Source organism: Daphnia pulex, chromosome 9, assembly GCF_021134715.1.
Source record: "Daphnia pulex isolate KAP4 chromosome 9, ASM2113471v1".
NCBI classification, from domain to species: Eukaryota; Metazoa; Arthropoda; class Branchiopoda; order Diplostraca; family Daphniidae; genus Daphnia; species Daphnia pulex.
Window position 1 is genome coordinate 1,396,256 of NC_060025.1, and position 18,056 is coordinate 1,414,311.

At 43.0% G+C, this 18,056-nt stretch overlaps 4 protein-coding genes across 4 annotated transcripts; 3 read left to right on the plus strand and 1 right to left on the minus strand.

Moving 5' to 3' along the window:
• Positions 1-726: 726 nt before the first annotated feature.
• Positions 727-9,769, plus strand: LOC124202208 (protein ELYS-like). The gene is made up of 9 exons (XM_046598510.1): positions 727-1,066; positions 1,129-1,373; positions 1,437-1,699; positions 1,761-1,954; positions 2,014-2,258; positions 2,320-2,817; positions 2,882-7,288; positions 7,350-9,369; positions 9,442-9,769. Exons 1-9 carry the CDS (start codon positions 958-960, stop codon positions 9,555-9,557), a joined length of 8,097 nt encoding a protein of 2,698 aa, XP_046454466.1. The 5' UTR covers positions 727-957; the 3' UTR covers positions 9,558-9,769.
• A 64-nt stretch (positions 9,770-9,833) lies between these two features.
• On the plus strand, positions 9,834-12,591 carry LOC124202209 (intraflagellar transport protein 74 homolog). Its single transcript, XM_046598511.1, has 11 exons — positions 9,834-10,110; positions 10,176-10,325; positions 10,386-10,488; positions 10,552-10,695; positions 10,764-10,960; positions 11,025-11,201; positions 11,268-11,495; positions 11,563-11,762; positions 11,820-11,943; positions 12,004-12,228; positions 12,296-12,591. Exons 1-11 carry the CDS (start codon positions 9,970-9,972, stop codon positions 12,491-12,493), a joined length of 1,887 nt encoding a protein of 628 aa, XP_046454467.1. The 5' UTR covers positions 9,834-9,969; the 3' UTR covers positions 12,494-12,591.
• Positions 12,522-14,721, minus strand: LOC124202211 (glucosidase 2 subunit beta-like). Its single transcript, XM_046598512.1, has 7 exons — positions 14,444-14,721; positions 14,290-14,387; positions 14,023-14,234; positions 13,686-13,953; positions 13,330-13,620; positions 13,153-13,270; positions 12,522-13,087 (listed from the first exon to the last, which is right to left on the minus strand). The coding sequence occupies exons 1-7, from the start codon at positions 14,571-14,573 to the stop codon at positions 12,603-12,605; spliced, it is 1,602 nt and encodes a 533-aa protein (XP_046454468.1). The 5' UTR covers positions 14,574-14,721; the 3' UTR covers positions 12,522-12,602.
• Positions 14,722-14,768: 47 nt separating this feature from the next.
• Positions 14,769-16,407, plus strand: LOC124202212 (speckle-type POZ protein-like). The gene is made up of 2 exons (XM_046598513.1): positions 14,769-14,919; positions 15,010-16,407. The coding sequence occupies exon 2, from the start codon at positions 15,072-15,074 to the stop codon at positions 16,155-16,157; it is 1,086 nt and encodes a 361-aa protein (XP_046454469.1). The 5' UTR covers positions 14,769-14,919; positions 15,010-15,071; the 3' UTR covers positions 16,158-16,407.
• The last annotated feature ends 1,649 nt before the right edge of the window (positions 16,408-18,056 follow it).

Below are 18,056 nucleotides of genomic sequence, written 5' to 3' on the forward strand. Positions count from 1 at the left end.
AAGGGGAGAAACGAATTTTATTAGTTGGCCAAATCAAGAAATTGCCCCTGCAATCTTCAAGGTAAATATTATTTGCATAAGAAATACGAATTGATCTGAGAAAAAATATCTGATGTTCTCTTTCAATTATTGCTCTTTTATATCTTTAGATTTACAATGAATTGAAAACGAAACATCCTGAAGAGAATTGTTATGATAATGTTTTTAAGTTTTATTAATCAAATTTTTATGGTTTCAAGGATTATAAACGAGGAGGTTCTGAAGTTGCGGAAAATCCCCCTTGGTCATTGCGTGCCGTGAACGACAATCAAATAAAATGTCAATGTAGTTCGTCATTTCTTCTGCATGCAACGCTAGCCTGTCAACAACCTGTCAATTCCGAAAAATGTGAACGTCGGTATTCTTTAATCGTTTATACTCAAATGTCAAATGTAATGATTTACTTGTTAAGCCACTTGGTTATTCCTCGGCCAATAGTTTTTCCCGTTAAACGGGAAAAAATGCAAATAAGAAATTCTTATTAATAAAATGATAAGAATGATAAGAAATTTATAATAAATAAGAAATTCTTATTATTTGAATTTTTTAATAGCTGTTAAAATTAATCCTTATTTTACCTTTTTTGCTGTGAATCTGTGATGCCGAGTTATTATTACAATTTTAAAAAACATTTTTTTATTTTTTTAAATATTCAAAAACAAGTGCGAAGTAGCAGAACAGTCATTTTGGGCATTAGGGCAGCCACATTTTTCAATCTCCCAAGAAGTTCATCTTTTTGCCATTGGCGATTTGGCGCCTTGTGAAAATCAGTACACAAAACGTGGGGAAACGCAAGTTAAACCGGCATATTCGTCGGCATTTTAATAAGGAAATTCTAGGAGCACTCTCTTGTTTTCAAAACTATAATCGTAACTAGTTTGAATGCAATCGAAAGGCTTTAAAAACTAATTCGTGAATATGGAGTGGATTGAGCCCGTCGATGTGAAGTCTGCTGTGAAATTCTCGTCTTCACTGGTGAACTCGGCAGATGAAGAATGTCGAAATATTATTCATGGATCTATTACTGGTAAGGATAATGTCTTCTAACAGACGTAACCCAAAAACTATTATTCTTATTTCTGTTTTCAGAGTCCAACTTGGCGTGGTTTGCCTGTGGAGACAGGCTCGATGTTGTGTCAACAACACACAGCGGAGTGCAGAGTAGACATTTCCAATGTCCACTAGGGCGAGAATTTGAAATCACTTGTGTAGCATCAATTCCAAATGAAAATCTTGCCCTTGTCGGTTTGAGTTCCAGTACTGGCTCTGGTGCTGTAGCTCTTTACAATTATGTCACGTCAATGATTTTAAATTCTTGGAGTGTTGCTCATAAGGTATAGTTTAAGTTAAGAATTAATTCAAATTCTTTTATAAATCCTCTTTTTTTAAATTTACAGGTCACTTGCATTTGTAGCATGGAAATTCCAAATGCGAGTTACAAGCAATTTTTGAAATCTGACTGCTTTCTATTTGCACTGGGCACAGAAGAGGGTCATGTTATGTTACTGGCCATTGATCAACATTTCAAGTTTTGTGCTGGCACCCATCTACTAGATTTGAATTTTGTTCACTATGTCACACCAGATGACATTTTACAAAAACGAGTATTTTTCAAACCTCCAGTGGTTTTGGCCATTCCTCTTAATGACTCCATGTACAGGTAAATTCACCAAAAAAATATTTACTATAATATATTTTTCAAATTTTTTTTATCATTTTAGGGCTGGTAAATTTGTTCTAGAGTCTATGCATGAATCTAAGGCAGTGCTGAGTGTACGACAAGAAGAAATTAGTGCAACAGTGGTTAAATACATACCACAGAATCAAACCCTATGTGTTGGTTATAATACTCAAGGAGCTTTTCAAATGTTTAGCCTAAAGTCATTGGAATTAGATTTTAGTGGCTTTGCTCAAGGTAGATGTAATATGAAATTCTTTTCAAGAATACAAATTATCTCATGATTCAATTTCTAGGTTGTAATGGCGAGCAACTAGGGAGAATTCTGGATTTCGTGTTTTTGGAGCCCGAAGATGACCCACGACATTTTTGCTACCTGACTGTCGTAGCGCAGAATTCTTGCGAGGCTTATGCTGCCCCTTACGCCCTGCTTTACTCGTTGTCGTACGTAATCAAAGAGGTAGTCTCTGAGGGACGTATTTTATATGAAGATCTGCAGTACATAACGCTAAGATGGGATCTTAACTTTGGACCCTTGATCGTAAGTCAACAAATGTAATCAATCATTGAATCCATAATCATTTTTTCTTTGATTGTTGCAGCTTCCCGAGGATTCCGATGAAGAGAATGTCGAATTATTGACATGCAAAAGTCTTGCCTCGTCAAGTAGCCATGGCAATCCGAGAGCGACCACTGGTCATGGCCTTTGTTATTTCGCCATGACCTGGAAAAGCGGAGTGAACTTGGCCATCTTTGACCTGAACCAATGGTACCAGGCCCAGATGCCTCCTCGATGGATCTTTGACGATTCGTCTCGAATGTGTCCTTTTATGGGATTCTACCAGGCCCAAACATCCGCGAGCGCTCGTTCGGTCCGACAAGTGTGGATTCAACCGTCCACGCTGTCCATCTTTCATCGGTCATCCACCACACCCACCGAAGGATTCTTTTACCCATCGGCCCTGAGTTTCCGTGCCGTTGTCGTCTGTCCCCAAGAGTCGGAAATTGTTTTGTTCTTGGGCATCCAGTCGTTCCTTCTCCAAAAGTTATCACAAGCAGGTGCTCAAGTTCTAAATCACCCTCACCGCTTCTACGTTCAGGTATACAACTTTGAATTTTAAATTTCTGTCGTAAGTTTCTAACATGATTTTGTTTTACTTTTAGGCGATGAAGGCCGGTCTGACACCTACTGAGACCGTCGCGCCCCACACAACCCAAATGACGGAAGCTTTATTGAACATTGGTCTAGAGAACAACTCGAGATCTTTCTTGGTTTCCTGCATCAAGGACGAAGGAGCCAATTTGAACTTTGTGGAGAAATGGGCATGGCAGCAGGTGGTCAACTTGAAATCGCTGCGAGAAAACCTTTGCCACATCCTTTTCGACCATTCGACCCAAGATATTGAGCGACAGATGCACACTCAACTCTATCACGTGACGCATCAGTTCAACAATTTGGCAGTCCTCTACGACGTGATGGACAAGCGCATCCGGGCCTTGAATTCCGGTGTCAATGACAAACTCCGCGACAAATCACGAGCTATTTACCTACTAAGTTTGCATTTGGAGACTGTCCTCTGGTTCCTTCATGGTGGACTCTTGCCGGAAGTGGACGAGGATAGCGTTGAAGACGAGGAGTGCACCAACTCTCTGCCTTACCCACGCCGCAAACTTGAGCATTTCTACCGGAGCAGAAAGATGGAAATTGAAAGTCTCAGCTCTTCTGTCAAAGCAGCCGAAGTGTTGCTGATTGAACAACTGGTCCCTTCATCCGTCGTTTCATTGTGGGCGGAAGAAAGAGGAACGGTCAATCCACAAGAAATTCAAACTTATCCTCCTCCATCACTGTACGCGCTGCTTTCGGCTTATTTGCGACCGGATGTGGATGACGTAACGAAACATCGACTTGTGCAGTACGTGTTTATGGATCTGACGTGGATTTACGGTCCCCGTACCAATTTCGGTAACATTTTGCAGCACCTGGTGACGTTCCCGTCGACCTACTCGCTGAAGCCCAGCATGATCAAGGTGACGCAAGCTTTTTGGCATTTGGATCACCAGAACTTCGACGACGCTCTCAGCATGTTGCTGGATCCTTTGGTACACACGATGGACATCACCAATGCGCAGCAGAGGGCCATCCTTCGTTCGTTTCTCTACCAGGATAAGCGTCGTCACGCTCTCAAATACGCCACTCTGCGCCAGCCAGTCTGTCCTGAATTAGAAGACATTCAACTCCACCTAACGATCCTCATCGCCAACGGATTGATCAGCGACGCCCTTAGTTACATCAGACGCAACAGGAACCAGCGCAACAGCGTCGAACTGATGCAGCACCTCCTCAACGGATGCCAGGAGATGCGAAAGATCAGCGTCCTCCTGACATTGCCTTTGTCCGATGAAGAAGAGGATCACGTTACGAATTTCTTGAAACAGAGCAGGAATATCGACCTCCAGGAAGCTCTGCTCCTCTTTTACATCCAACGGTGCAAGTACCCCGACGCCATCGCTTACAGCCAACGTTTGAACCAAATGTGGCCGGCCCGCGACGCCATTTCCAGGGAGCGTTTCAATCGCCGTGAAATGCTGATGCAGACGTTGATCGGCGCCTTACCTCCCATCACCTGCAAATTAGCCGCTATCGCAAATTCACGACCCACATCTTCATCGACTTCTTCCGGAGGTTCGAAATTCCCGCGACCGCTTTCCGTCGCCGTTTTACCGGCCACTTCTAAAATTCAGTCGACTGGGTCAAATTTCTTCCGCACGGTGATTGAGCAGTCCCGAGCCACTTGGCTCATTGAACAGAAACTTCACCAAGAGGTTCAGACTCCGTTGAGACCCAGGAAACGCAAATTTGACATGCCAGAGGCCGGATCGTATCCGGATGAGACCCAACTGGAAACGACTCCTTTCTTGTGCAACATTGTCCAACCCGCACAGCGCAACATCACCCTGGGCATGTCGCTATGTTTCCCGTCTCCTAAAGCCAACGCAGACTCTTCCTCGATGGATATTACTTCCGTTGCCCAACTGGATGCGGATATCAGTCATCCGAAACAAGGAAAACGACCACGATTCTCTCTGTTTCCCAAAGCCATTGCAGCTGTCAAAACAGATGCTGAAGTTGTGTCTGTTCTTCAAACTCCGCCCATCCGCCGATCTAGGGCGTTCCATTCTTCAGTGTCCGAAGTAGATGGCAACAATAGCAGTCGACCTTCGTCCATTTTGAAAGATAAGATGCGTCGCTTCATGAACTTTTCAGCGTTCGACGCCGGCGGCCGCCCCATCAGCGATGCCGATCCGTCGGAATCAGAGACGGAAATGGAGATTTCGACAGCGTCGGCCAAACATCTTCGTTTCTCTCTACCGCAATCACAAGTTATCGCCTCTCCCCCGTTGGCATTAGACATGTCTGAAATCCCCTCTGCGCCGGAAGCAGTGGAGGATGACATGGAAGTGGTGATGGAAGAAGATGTCCAAGCAGAAGTGACACATTCCAATCTACAGACGGAAGAGTCTCAATTCCTCAGTTTCGAAGAAGACAGCGAACCTCTTCCTCCTCAACCTTCTCTTCCGGAAGTTGCTCAAGCGGAAGTGCCTGAGGAAATCGTCCATCCACAAGAAGAGATCCTTGCTCCAGTAGCCCTGGAAGAGGAAGATGTTGTCGATGATGTTGTCGATGATGTAAACGATGTCGATTATGTCGATGATGGTGAACATTCTGATGTTGGTATGGAACTGACGAACTTAGAGGCTACATCCATCCAACCTGCTCAACTCTTTACTATTCTCGAGTCTCACACTGTCGTGATGGACGATGACTTCGAGAGGGTAGAAGCAACGACGTTGACGACTTTGGACCCCATCACCGTCGCCGAGAAAGAACCTGCGTCATCTCTTCCGATTCCCTCACTGCAATCGAGACCTCAGCAACAGGAATCGAGTGGATCGTCTAATAGTGATGAAAGCGAAATTGTCTGCCTGGATTCCAGCAGTGACGAGGAAGCAGCTGGTGCTGAAGCGACTGGCCAAGTAGAAGGTGAAGACTTAGACGAAGAAGAGGAAGAAGATTCTGAAGAAATTGAGGAAGAGGAACAAGAAGAAGAAGAGGAGGAGGATGAAGGAGTCGAAGGTGCTGAAAGAGAAGTAGGAGAAGTTCAAGATGACGAAGAAGTCGAACAAGTTCAAGATGACGAAGAAGTCGAAGAGGAAGAAGTTAAAGATGACGAGGAAGTCGAAGAAGAAGAAGAGAGAGACCAGGAGGATGAACCTATTGCAATTGCCGAAAGGTCAATTGAAGAAGTCGACGTACAATCTGACAGCGATGAACAAGAAGTCTGTGAGGATGTTCCTAACGTTCCCGAAACTCGTACGGAATTTATCTCTGAACCAGAAGACGAAGAATCGAATACCGTACCCGATGCCCCTGAAGAAGATCATCAGCCCGAACGGGAAGCGACTGAAGCTGATCTTAAAGAAGATGACTTGCAAGAAGAATCTTTTGTCCCATCCATCGACTCTAATGAAGAGGACGACGTTTCCGAATACTCTCACAGTATGGAAGGATCTGACGAAGAACAAGAGCCTCAGGTCAAAAACGAAACACTCGATGATTCATCTTCCTCATCTGAAGCAACTGGGAGAAGCCTAAAATATTCATCGGCCGGGCAGACTACCATGTCTAACACCACTTACAAGAAGCGATTCACAATGTCTTCGTCTTCGTCTTCTTCATCCGAAGAGGAGGAGGAAGAAGAAGAAAAACCAACCATTGAATCTGACGAGGAGCTCCGCCAGCAAGAAATGGCTGCCCTTCGTAAACCTGTCGTCAGCGGCTACAGTCAAGTTGAACCGGACTTGGAATGTATTATCGATGAGGAAGAAGAGGCTGCAACTCCTGTCGACCAAGAACCAGTCAAAATGGAAGAGGAAGAAGAGGAGGAGGAAACTCAACAAGATCCAGCGCAAATCAGTGGCTACAGCCAAGTCGAACCTGATTTGGAAGACATTGAAGTCATTGAAGATGAAGAAGAACAGCCAGAAGCCGCTACTGTTGAACAACCGACTGCAGAACTCAGCGCAGATCTAGTCGATTCACCGCAAAGTCCCGTATCTGAAGGAGCTGCTGCGACTTCTTCGTCGGAAGACGATGATAGTTGCGTGGAAGTTGACTCGGATGACGAGAAGAATGAAGAAGAACAAGAAGATGAGGAAGAGGAAAATTTTGAGTTACAACTCACAGAGACGCCAAAGTCCAATGTGACTCGTCGCTCATCCCGTCGCCGTCGGTTTTCCATGTCATCCGCCGAAGATAGCCCCGCAGAAAATGAAACAATCCACGAGGAAGAAGAAAGTCAACATGAAAATCAAGTCATCCCAGAGGAAGAAGAGAGTCTACGTGAAAATCAGGTTACCCCAGAGGAAGAAGAAAACCAACAAGAAAATCAAGTAATCGAACCGGAATTGACGCCTACTTCCGATTCTCAAAGTGGCCAACTTAACCCGGATGAAATTGCCGAGCAAGAAAGGCAGCGCAAACTCCGCATCCAACGGAGTAGCGTCTTTAAGGTATTAATCGCATTTTCAATATTGTGAACTTTTTCAACAGTTTTGTTTCTTTTCCATTCAGAGTCGACTTCATCTGACGGATAGTGAGGCTTCATCCAGTGAGGAGGAGGAAGAAGAAATCCAAGAGCAGGTTCATCATGTGGCTGAAAGTGAAACGGAGCAAGCTCCTGTGGTTGAAACGGAGCAAACTCTTGCGGTTGAAATGGAACAAACTCCTGCGGTTGAAATGGAAAAAGAGCCCAGTGAGAATCCCGTTGAGGAGGAAACAGAAGAAGAAGTACCTGAATCCAAAGTGGAACCCAACGAATCTGATGAAGAACAGCTGGAGGAGGGTGGCATTGAAGCTGAAAATTCGGAAGAATCTAGCCGTTCCGAAGGTTCAACGACGGATGAAAACGAGGAACTGCGGGATATTTTACAAGCCCACGAGAGCGTCGAAATTCCTTACATCCCAAACACTACCATCATCACCACAGGATTGCATCTATCGACGATAGATGAGGAGCGATCCTTAGACCAATCAGTAGCCTCGGCCCTTATCAAATCGGGCAGAAGTCCTACGCTGGATGCTGTTGGTGAAGAGGAGGAAGCACAAGAGCCTCAGGCAGAGACATTAGAAGAGGCAGCCGAAATGAACACAGAAGAACCTTCTGAATCAAACGCACATTTAGATACTTTAGAGGTAGCTAAGGTGGAAGACGGATCACTCAGAACTTTTGAACAGTTGCAGCCATTGTCTTCCGAAGATGAAGAAACGACTGTACCGACCCTCCCGAAAAGGGGTAGAGGACGACCCAGGTCGTCAAAACTCGTTACTCAAGTTTTGCTTCCATTTAACTCGAGACGGAGCATCTGGGATAGCGATAACCGTGAAGATCGGGATCGTTCGCCTGAAGGCTACACCTCTGAGCCACCACAGACGTTTGAAGATATTCTTGACGCCACAACCAAGAAGAGAACAAGGAGAAACAGTTCATCCGTCCCCAGCGTTTCTTCGCAAGTTGTAACTCGACGTCGATCCACCCGTCTGTCGACTTCCATTAGCGAAGCTCCTCCCACTCCTATCAACGAGGAAGCAGCTTTCTCAACAGCGATGGCTGCCCTCGAAACTACTCCGCAAAAGTCTACCAACAAGAGGTATTCAGGTTTGGCCGAACAATCATCGGCTCCGCCTAGTTGCGAAGTTAGCCCGTCCGACAGTACCTATTCCGGAAGGAGTAGCGCGCCAGGTACTCCAATGCGACGATCTGCCCGGATATCAGCCTTGCGCGATAGAACTCCTGAACCGACGGCCTCAACGGATGCACTTTTAGCTGGTCTTGCCGGACGCATTCGCAGACACAGTTCTGGTCCTGGAGGTCCCGATGTGACGACGGCTTCACCTTTGCGGCGATCCGGTCGAAAGTCCAATGTTTCCAGAGACAATTCGCCAACGGATAGTTGGACGTCAGAACCGCCTCCACAGAGTACCAGCCGGGAATTGACACCCAGTCGGAGGAAACACACGCCGGCCAAGGGGTTGCTGCTGAGAAGCGCCCAAAAATCGGTGGCCCTCAATTTGTTCCCTGTTGAAGAAGAGAAGGAAACCGAATTCCAGCTACCGGAAGAATTTCATCACAAGATGCAAGCCGGATTGTCATATCAGGATCTCTCTGTTGCCCCAGTGGACTCGGACGAGTCCATTAGTCACGATGAAATGTCTCTCCAAAGTGATAGCAGCAGCGTCAAGAAACAGAAGAAACCTCGCAGCCGACCTTCGTCCGTGTCGTCCGTGTCGTCCGGCCGTTACAACCTGCGACGAGGTGCTAGTGTACGACCTTCCGAGTTGGACATCATTTCCGAAGAAGCCGCTGCTGCAGCAGCTGCGGAATCGGCGACTTCCAGCAACAAGCGAAGTCGAGAAGATGGTTCAGAAGAAAGCTCAGACCAAGGAGAACAAGCTGGTCCGTCTCAGGAAGAACCAGTTGAGGAAGGAGAGGGAGACGAAGGTGAAGAGTCGAGCCAAAAAGCGGCCCAACCCAAGAGGGTGGTTCGCAATAAGAAAAGAAAGACCACCAATAAACAGGAAGAAGAAGGTCCGGGTAAGTTTTGCTTTTTTTTTAAATTGATTATTCCTTTAATTTAATTAACTTAATTTATTCATAATTGTGTAGAAGAGCTACGTTTCGCTCCCACATCCCGACCACCGCCTAAAAATCTTCCGAAACGAGATCCGGTCATCAAAGCTCGAACTTCGTCTGTGCGACGTTCGATGCGACTGGATAAATAAGAATTGGTGCACCAATACTAAAAGGAACATAAATCGATTACTCATAAAACAAGAAAATAGGAGAACCAGAAAAGAGATAACTTAATTTTTTTTTCTTTATTATTTTAAGTCGAATTCCCCCCCCCCTCCTCCGCCTACCTGTTTAGTTATCATAATATTATGTAATTGGCTTTATCATTCATCAAAGTGAATAAAATGATGTGGTAATGAAATTCATATAAAAAAGGCTTCCCTGGTAAAACGATAGGTGGTGGTTGCGTGTGTTTTGGACATGTTTCGAGCGGAGTACTGTCTCCATGACAACGGGGGGTTTCAAGCGAACCAAACAGTCGAGTGTATTTGTTAGTGGTCTGGTGGCCTGCGAACAATGAATTGAAATCACGGACGCACGAAAGGCTTTTTTATTTATGACATGGAAAGACCTCAAACTCGACGTGGAAGTTCCGATACCAGTTCCTTTTGGGAGCAGCAACAACCAGAGAGCAACAACAGCAGTCAAGGTGGTGGAGACGGCGGAATTACTAACTCATCATCTAGACCCTTGACGAGAATGGTAATTTATTTACATATTTGAAACTGTTTGACGAATTTAACCAAAAATTTTTTTCAAATACTTAGGCGAATGAATACGGAGTACAGAAACCAGCCGCAGGAATTATGTCAGCTGGATTTGCACAGCGGATTTCAACTGTCAACCGACCAGGATCTCGCGTCGGCACTGCCGCATCAGGAGCTAACGCAATGCGGGCAGTTACAGCTTACAATTACGTACGATTACCCTTTATTTTACACGATCACATTATATGATTATTTCAAATTTCTGAATAGAATGCAGCTGCTGTTGAACGACCAACAACCCAGCAAGGACTTGGAGGATTGAAAACAGCTTCAAGAGGTCTCCCACAGAGGCAAATACAAGACAAGTCTTATTGTAATAAATAGCAAAATTTAAATATCAAAAGAAAACTGTGCTAACCAAACTTTCTCTTTTCAGATCTGGGTGTTTTGCGAGCCAAAATGACGGAAGTGAATGCCGAAATGGCCAAGCTCACTAAAGGGATTGAGAAAAATAACAAGGAATTGCAAAGTCTACCATCTTTGGAAAAGAGGGTCAAAGAAATGGCGGCGGAAATTACAGGTATTATTTTCCTATTTTCGCTGTTCTGTTTAACATCCAATGAAACATGTTCTATTGTGACGAGGTAGATTTGCAGAGTCAGGCTGCCGATTTGAATTTACTCCAAGAGAAGATCGCCATCAGCAGCGACGCCGCTCAAATGGAGATTGAACTTCAATCGTTACTTGTCCAGAACGAACGAGAAGCTCACGAAGCCGAAGACCTTTTCGACGTTGTCAAAACAGTCAAAGAAAAGATTGCAGCGTTAGAAAGAGAAATACAAATGGTGAGTTCCTGAGTGTATACTAAATAGCATTTGTCATCTTAACTGAAATGTGTCTTATATTTAGGAAAACGACGAAGCTGAGAAATTCATCACGACCTTAACACCAGGAGAGCAGGAAAAGTACTCTCAACTGAGGACTGAACAGAACATACTGGCCAAAGAAGTTGAGAATACAACCACCCAATTGAGTGCACTGGAAACTAGGGCTCGGAAACTGGAAGAAGAACTACGTCCGTTTCCAGTTAGTTCGTTTTGACTTTAAATTTCTTAACTTGTTAATGACTTATCCCTTAATTGCCAATTGCAGGCGAAAGAAGAAATGTTTCGATTGCGCAAAACTGTAGTCGAATTGGAATTCAAACACGAGCAAATGAAAGAACAAGACGCTAAACGTCTTGACCCCGAAGGCGAACGAGCCCAGCTGGTGGCCAGTGTCAAGAGTGACAATGCCGAAGTGGCAGCCATGGAGCAACAAATCAAGGAACTTTTGAGCGAGACGGAAAGATTGCAAAATGAACTCCAGGAAATTGACAATGTATGTCAGATTTTTCTAAATTTTCCTTTAGTTTTCTTTTCGACTAACTTTTAATTTTCCATTCAAGACATACGAAGAGAGTCAGAGCGAACGAGGTCAAAAGTACCGAGACTTGAGGAAACGGGAGCAAGTCATGGACGAATTTTTGAACTCGTGGGAAGACAATTACGCCGGTGAAATGGACCGTCTGAGAGAGCTCGAGACTCTCATCATGCAAACTTTGAATAAGGTTGGCAAACAGCAGTCGCTAATGCAGTTGGTCCCGAGGTAAAGTTTCATTGTAATTGCCATTTATTATTTACGACTAATTTGGCTTATCTGTAGCATATCGGAATACTCGACGGCCAAGGAAGACTACCTGGTGAAAGAAGGAGAATTGGAGAAATCTCGTGCGACAGTTGAAGGCATCGCCATCGAATACCAACGATTGCAAAACAATTTGCAAAAGGTAAAAACACATCCTTCCACGTTTTACGAGCGTCATTTAGAGTATGGATTATTGAACTAGATGGAGGACCTAGAGAATAAAATTCAAGGCGAATTAAAGACTTTGAAAGATCAGCTGGAAACCATACAGACAAACTCCATCAAATTCACTGGCGTTGATGACTTGAGACACGAAACTGAAGAAAAAAGAAACCGACTCTTATTGGAACAGGATGATTTAGCTGATAAGAAAAGCGAAATTCAAGCTCGGGTTAATCAACTACAAGTCCAGTGCGATAACCTACAGGTAACCAAAACAATCAAGTTAAGTCTATTGGGCGAAGCGAGTAAGTAAGTTGAATGGTTGTTTCCAGGTGGAACTAGATAAGAACGAGACACATGTAACCCTTCATGTTTTCGATGAAAAACTTCGTTTGCTCGAGGAAGATAACGAGTCGATGTCAAAATTTATCAATGAGATTCAAACCACTTACGACATCCCGGCACGTCGTGACGCCACGATGGAAATCGTACGAAAGTACATGGACAATCTGCAATTGACACACACATAAGATGAAAAATATTATACACAAAAAAAAGTAAGTTCATTTGTAAGTGTATTGCAAAAGGAATGTTGCTTGGAAAGCAAATAAAGTTGTTTGCACAGTAATTCAGAACTCTTTACAACTCGTCGTGAATTTCCGAATCACCATCGTCGGGTTTCTTGGGTTCACCACAGGCAGCAGGCGTCGTGAATTTCATTTCGTATTCACAACGGTTAGGCTCGGAAACGGAAAGGAGTTGATTCTCCATTCCGCAAGACAAGTGAACCTTGAGAGACCGCTGGGGACCGTTCCAGCATTGAACTCCTTTGTCGTACTTCATGGCGCCGTATTTGTTTTCTGCGGGACCATCCCAAGAATCCCAAGATCCTAGACGAGTCTCACTGCCGCCATGTTTGGGACGTTGACTCCCGTTATCGAACGGGCACAATTTGTAAGTGTATTCCCTATCACTGTACTCGTAGCACTGACCGTCCATCGGCTGGTATTCTTCGTTCGGGCCGTAGTCTTTGGAATTGGATTCTTCCAACTGACGGATTTCTCGCTCGAGGTCTCTCAGTCGTCGATCAGCTTCATCATAGGAATTACGGGCTTTATTGGCCGCTTGAAAAATAGAGAGGTAATGTTTAGACTAACACTTTGATTTAATATTGTAACATGCTAGTTACCTTCGATAAGCTCTTGTGTCTCGGCATCATATTCCACTGAATTAGGAGTAACAGGGGAAGGTTTCACCGGTTCTGCTTCTTCTTCGTGTTCCTCGTCTTCTTCTTCTTCTCCCTCAGTCTGTGCAACATTTTTACTGTTAGTTTAATACTGAGTAGAACTTTAGTCTGTAGATTTACTTCTGGCATAGATTCGTCTTGTTGATGGTCATCAGGCAGTGGGATTTCTCCAGTTTGCTGATCAGGTTGAGATGGGTTTTCCAAGCCTTGAGCTTTCATGACAAAGGGTTTAATCAAAGGCCAGCCGGTAGCGATGAAATCGCTTTTTTCCATTTCTTCTTCGTTGTGCAAAAAGAATTTGGCTTCATCAACAGTGACTGTGCCGTCTTGATTCTGATCAAACGCTACGTGGGTTTGAAGTTCCTCGACTTGAAGCTTACCATCTTGATTGCTGTCTAGCCAATCAAATGCCTATAGGAAAAAAAAACTGTAATTAAAATAGGGTAGACTAGGATATAAATATGATAAGGCATTACTTTGGAAGCCTCAGTTTCTTGCTTGGATCTTTCAATTTCCTCCTTTTCTTTCACAGCTTCTTGTTCAATTTGACGATATTTATCTAGGGCTTGCCTTTCAGGCTCTTCTGCTTCATGTTTCTCCCTTTCCTTTTCAGCACGCAGGGCTTCTGCCTCCACTTGTTCAGCTTTCAAAGCCATATTCCTCTCTTGTTGAGAAAGTTTAGCTTGTCTTCCCTTATTAATGTACTCCAACTTGATGGCATAGCCTTGACTTTCCAACTCATATCTGTAGAAACAAAATGAATTTAGAAAACACTAGATAGACTCATTCTACAAATAACAAAAAGAATTATACCTTCTTTGGGCTTCTTCCTGGGCTGCTGAACCAAGTTCTTTACATGTGTTGACACAATTGGCACCTGACTGGTATTCATCAGCAGCATCACAACAGTCACAGATCCCATCATTGACCCGAGAAGAAGGAACAATCATTGCTTCATGGCCTAAATTGCGACAATAAAATGAGCCATTGGGGCAAGCAGAAGTCCCTGGTTCATCGCTACCATCCTGTAATAGACAATGATTATAAACACTTCATTTACAATATATTGAAGTTATGTACCTGACAGTCACAGTAATCATCATTAACATATCTAAAAGGGAATGTTGCACTGCCATCTAAGCAAGTAAAATCAGCATCTGGGCTATAAAGAGAAGCTCCTGCAAAGGAAAAAAATGTCAGCCATACAAATTAAAACTTTTACTAAAATATTTACTTGCTAACGAAACTCCTCGCGGACGTGTTACTTGGGTAGCAGTAACCGTAGTTTGTTTCCAGAGAACTGCTGACGCACACAAAATGAGTACATTTTGAAAAATGATTGCGCGAAATTCTTTATGAAACATTTTTCAGAACCCTGGTTTTCTATAATTTTTCTTAAGCTGAAAAAGTCAAAAGAATCCTTTTTAAGGTAGCCTAAGCAACCGGCTATCCACAGAAAACTGACGTCTGACGTGTAAACGAAAGAAAATCTAATATGCGGAAATGGTTGGCGGACTGGCGGTTGAAGAGTTCCCCTGGTGGCATTTTGTGGTAATATTATTTCCAAAGGCGGCAAGACGGCAGGCGCAGGCCTACAGGCTACAGCAATGCAGCACAGCATTCAAAGATCATCTTATTAAGGATTTAGTCTGCTTACTATTCTCAAGTAAACTTTTCAACATCCGATTTAACTTATTCCAAAAAGATAAGGTAAAATTTCTCTGAAAACATATTTCGTGGTGTATTGATAAGAAATGTTTTTACGTGATGGAGTCTAAACTATAAGTTTTATTTTTCTAGTGACTTCATTCTGATTCACTTGTGTTTCTAAAACCGTGGCTTGTTGCTTGCTAGACATAAAAATGTCCGTCGATTCCCCCATTATATTGGTTGAAGAAATACGTCTCGGTTTGTTTCGAATTTACTGGGAGTTAGACAACAGCATGTGGAAAAAAGAAGATGTCTACCAAGAAGAATTTGAACTGTGTGGATCGAAGAAGGGTAGAGAATTCTACCTCAATTTTGAACTCCAAGTAGTTGCAAGCAAGAATAGACCTTACGACTTCAAAATAACAATTGAAGATCTCTTGTGTACTGATGGTAATGATTCTGAAAAGGAAGAAAAAGAATCAACATCCCAATCTCAACAAGAACAACCACAGTCCAAACGTCAAAAGTTAAATAAATCAACAGTGCCATCCAACATGCTGCCAGCTATGTTCCCCACCTACGTGTGGTTAGATAGCCATGTCAGTTCCACCAATGAGCTGCCACTTTTGGAAGATGAAGAAGGAATTTGGGAAGTGGCAGTTACTAACCCGAACATACAACCCTACATCGCTGTATGGATGGATTTCGGGACCAACGAAGTGAAGGAAAAACACGTCATTACCGGACTAGCCGATATGTTCCACAACCAAAAGCAATGTGATGTTCAGTTCGAGTTCAACGACGGGCAATCTGTTGGTGCTCACATAGTCATCCTGTCCGCCGGCAGCCCTGTATTTGCCGCAATGTTTCAGTCGGATTTCTTGGAGACCAAAACGCGTAAAGTAACCATCGTCGACGTCGAAATTGCTGTCTTTAAACAGTTACTCATCTTTCTGTACACTGGTAATGCTCCCAGATTAGCGGAGGAAAGCATCACGCGTCTACTCTTCGAGTTGGCTGATAAATACGGTGTTGGTGCTTTAAAGGATGAGTGCGTCGACGTGTTACTTACTCAATTCAACATTGAAAACGTTATTGACATGATGGTTTGGGCTCATTTTCACTCAATCGAAGAACTTTCTCAGAAAGCCATGAAGTTCTTGGTGAAAAACTTTCGCAAGCTCTGCGTCCAGCCCGAATGGATGGAACTGATGAAAAATCACCCTGATTTGTGCCTCCGTGCTAACCAACAAATGGCCGAACTTCTGCCCAAAACTGAATCGGAAGATTCAGAGTAACTATTCTTTTCTTTGATAAAATATGTTGTGTTCATTTTTTTCTCGAGTTTTTGCCGAGTTTGTGTCCGTTGATAAATAGCATATGTTTGGCTTCGAATTTGTTCAACTGAAAGAGAAGGTATCTGCAAATGTGAAGCCAACTGTAATCTTTGAAAGTCTTGATATCCTTCAGATAAATTTAAATTTCACATTTAATGTATTAAAGAGCATGTGCAATTTCGCGTGAAAACATCATAATTTAAAAACAAAATTATTTCGTCGAGTTTTTTTTTTTTGAATTGCATTCTTTCTTTTTTATTTCAGTTCTTCAGAAAATCCTCGTTTGCAAATTAGTGGAGGTAAAAACATTTTCTTTATTTCTATCCTTATTCACGTATTTTATTATCTCTAACATACTGTTCCTTGTATTTTAAAAGTCACAACTGTTCAGAAATTCGACATCAGTCTTTCTTAATCAAAATTTCAGCAGCATCGAAAATTTTTCCAACGAAGTGTTGTTTTAGTATAGTAAGGATAAAAGGGGGGAAATAATTATAATCAAAGGGTTATGAAGATTGGAGAGGACAATCGTCGAGCTAAAATCAAGTAAGATAATATACACAATTTTGTTTCTTTTGCTAAGAGACTTAAAAAGTACGAGGAGGAGGAGGACCTTCAAGTTTCAAATGACAACTCGTCTAGGAAGAACATTCGTAGTACCAGGTTTATTCCCGGGTGTCCCACCCCTTTAACGTGGTTGAAAAGTGAAACAACACGTAGGGCATATCAGCTTGACATATTCGAACTGGAAGACGACCATCCGGTTCTTGCAACAAACAGCTGCAATGCATATTGCTAAACTCTCCCAACTTCCCCGGGAATGGAATCGGGGTGGGGAAATTAAATTTACAGATTTGGTGACACTAGTTCATCAGGACTTCAAAGATTACGATCAGTTAAAAAGCGAGTGCGGAGGAATTCAGACTTTATTGTGAAACCATATTTTTGTTGTGCAAAACAAGTGCGTTCGTTTTCGTGCTCCCAAGGAGTTGTCGGTTGAGGAATGGCGAAATCAACAGAAGCAATAGAACATAGAAGCCTACTAAAGCAACTAAAATTTCCCGCCTGGATACCATTGGTCGCTTATCTTTGGGAAATTTAACTGTGTCATTGGCAACCATCTCTCCACCCATGACTTATGTGTGCTTTTACTGCTTTATCAGTTTGAAGTTTGAATTCTTAAGTCGTAACTTTTTTAGGCGGTTGAGTTGCGCAAATTGGCAACGCTGCTTCAATTTCCACGAAAGTTCGTCTGCTCGCCTATGCTCATCAAATGCAAAAGTCAAAACGGTCAAAACATCAGAATTCTATTGTATCTTGTAAGTCGTAAACTCATAGAGTGTGGTTGTTCGTTGATTACTTTCAACGCGGTTGCAACAGAGAAGTCAAACCAAGGAAATGTGCGATCTACAAATCGGTAGGCGTCTAAGTGTGACAAAAGTATCTGCTTTCCAAGACTAAGAGTGTATGTACGTATCAAGCTTCATTGCGGCTTCCTTCTGAAAACAACTTCAGCTCAAGGTTTTAAAGTAAGTTTTTTGTAACATAATTAAGTCTCATTAATTTATAAACATTTCTCATTTTCCGTATTTGTAAAAATCCGATCATTTCCCTAATATATTCATTCTTTCTGTACTTCTGATGGTTACTAAATGTTTCTCTAACACGGTAACTGTTTATTTTGTATCAAGACGAACCTGATTTTTGAGATCCTCTTTGAATTTCCATTCAGTTTTGTATGTCAATAGAAAAAAATCCCAAGCCAAAATCACCCTTAATCGAAATTTTACCTGGACGTTCCTGACCAGATCCAGATTTTTGCTAGAAACAGTCCATTTCAACCCAAATTTTCCGAATTGA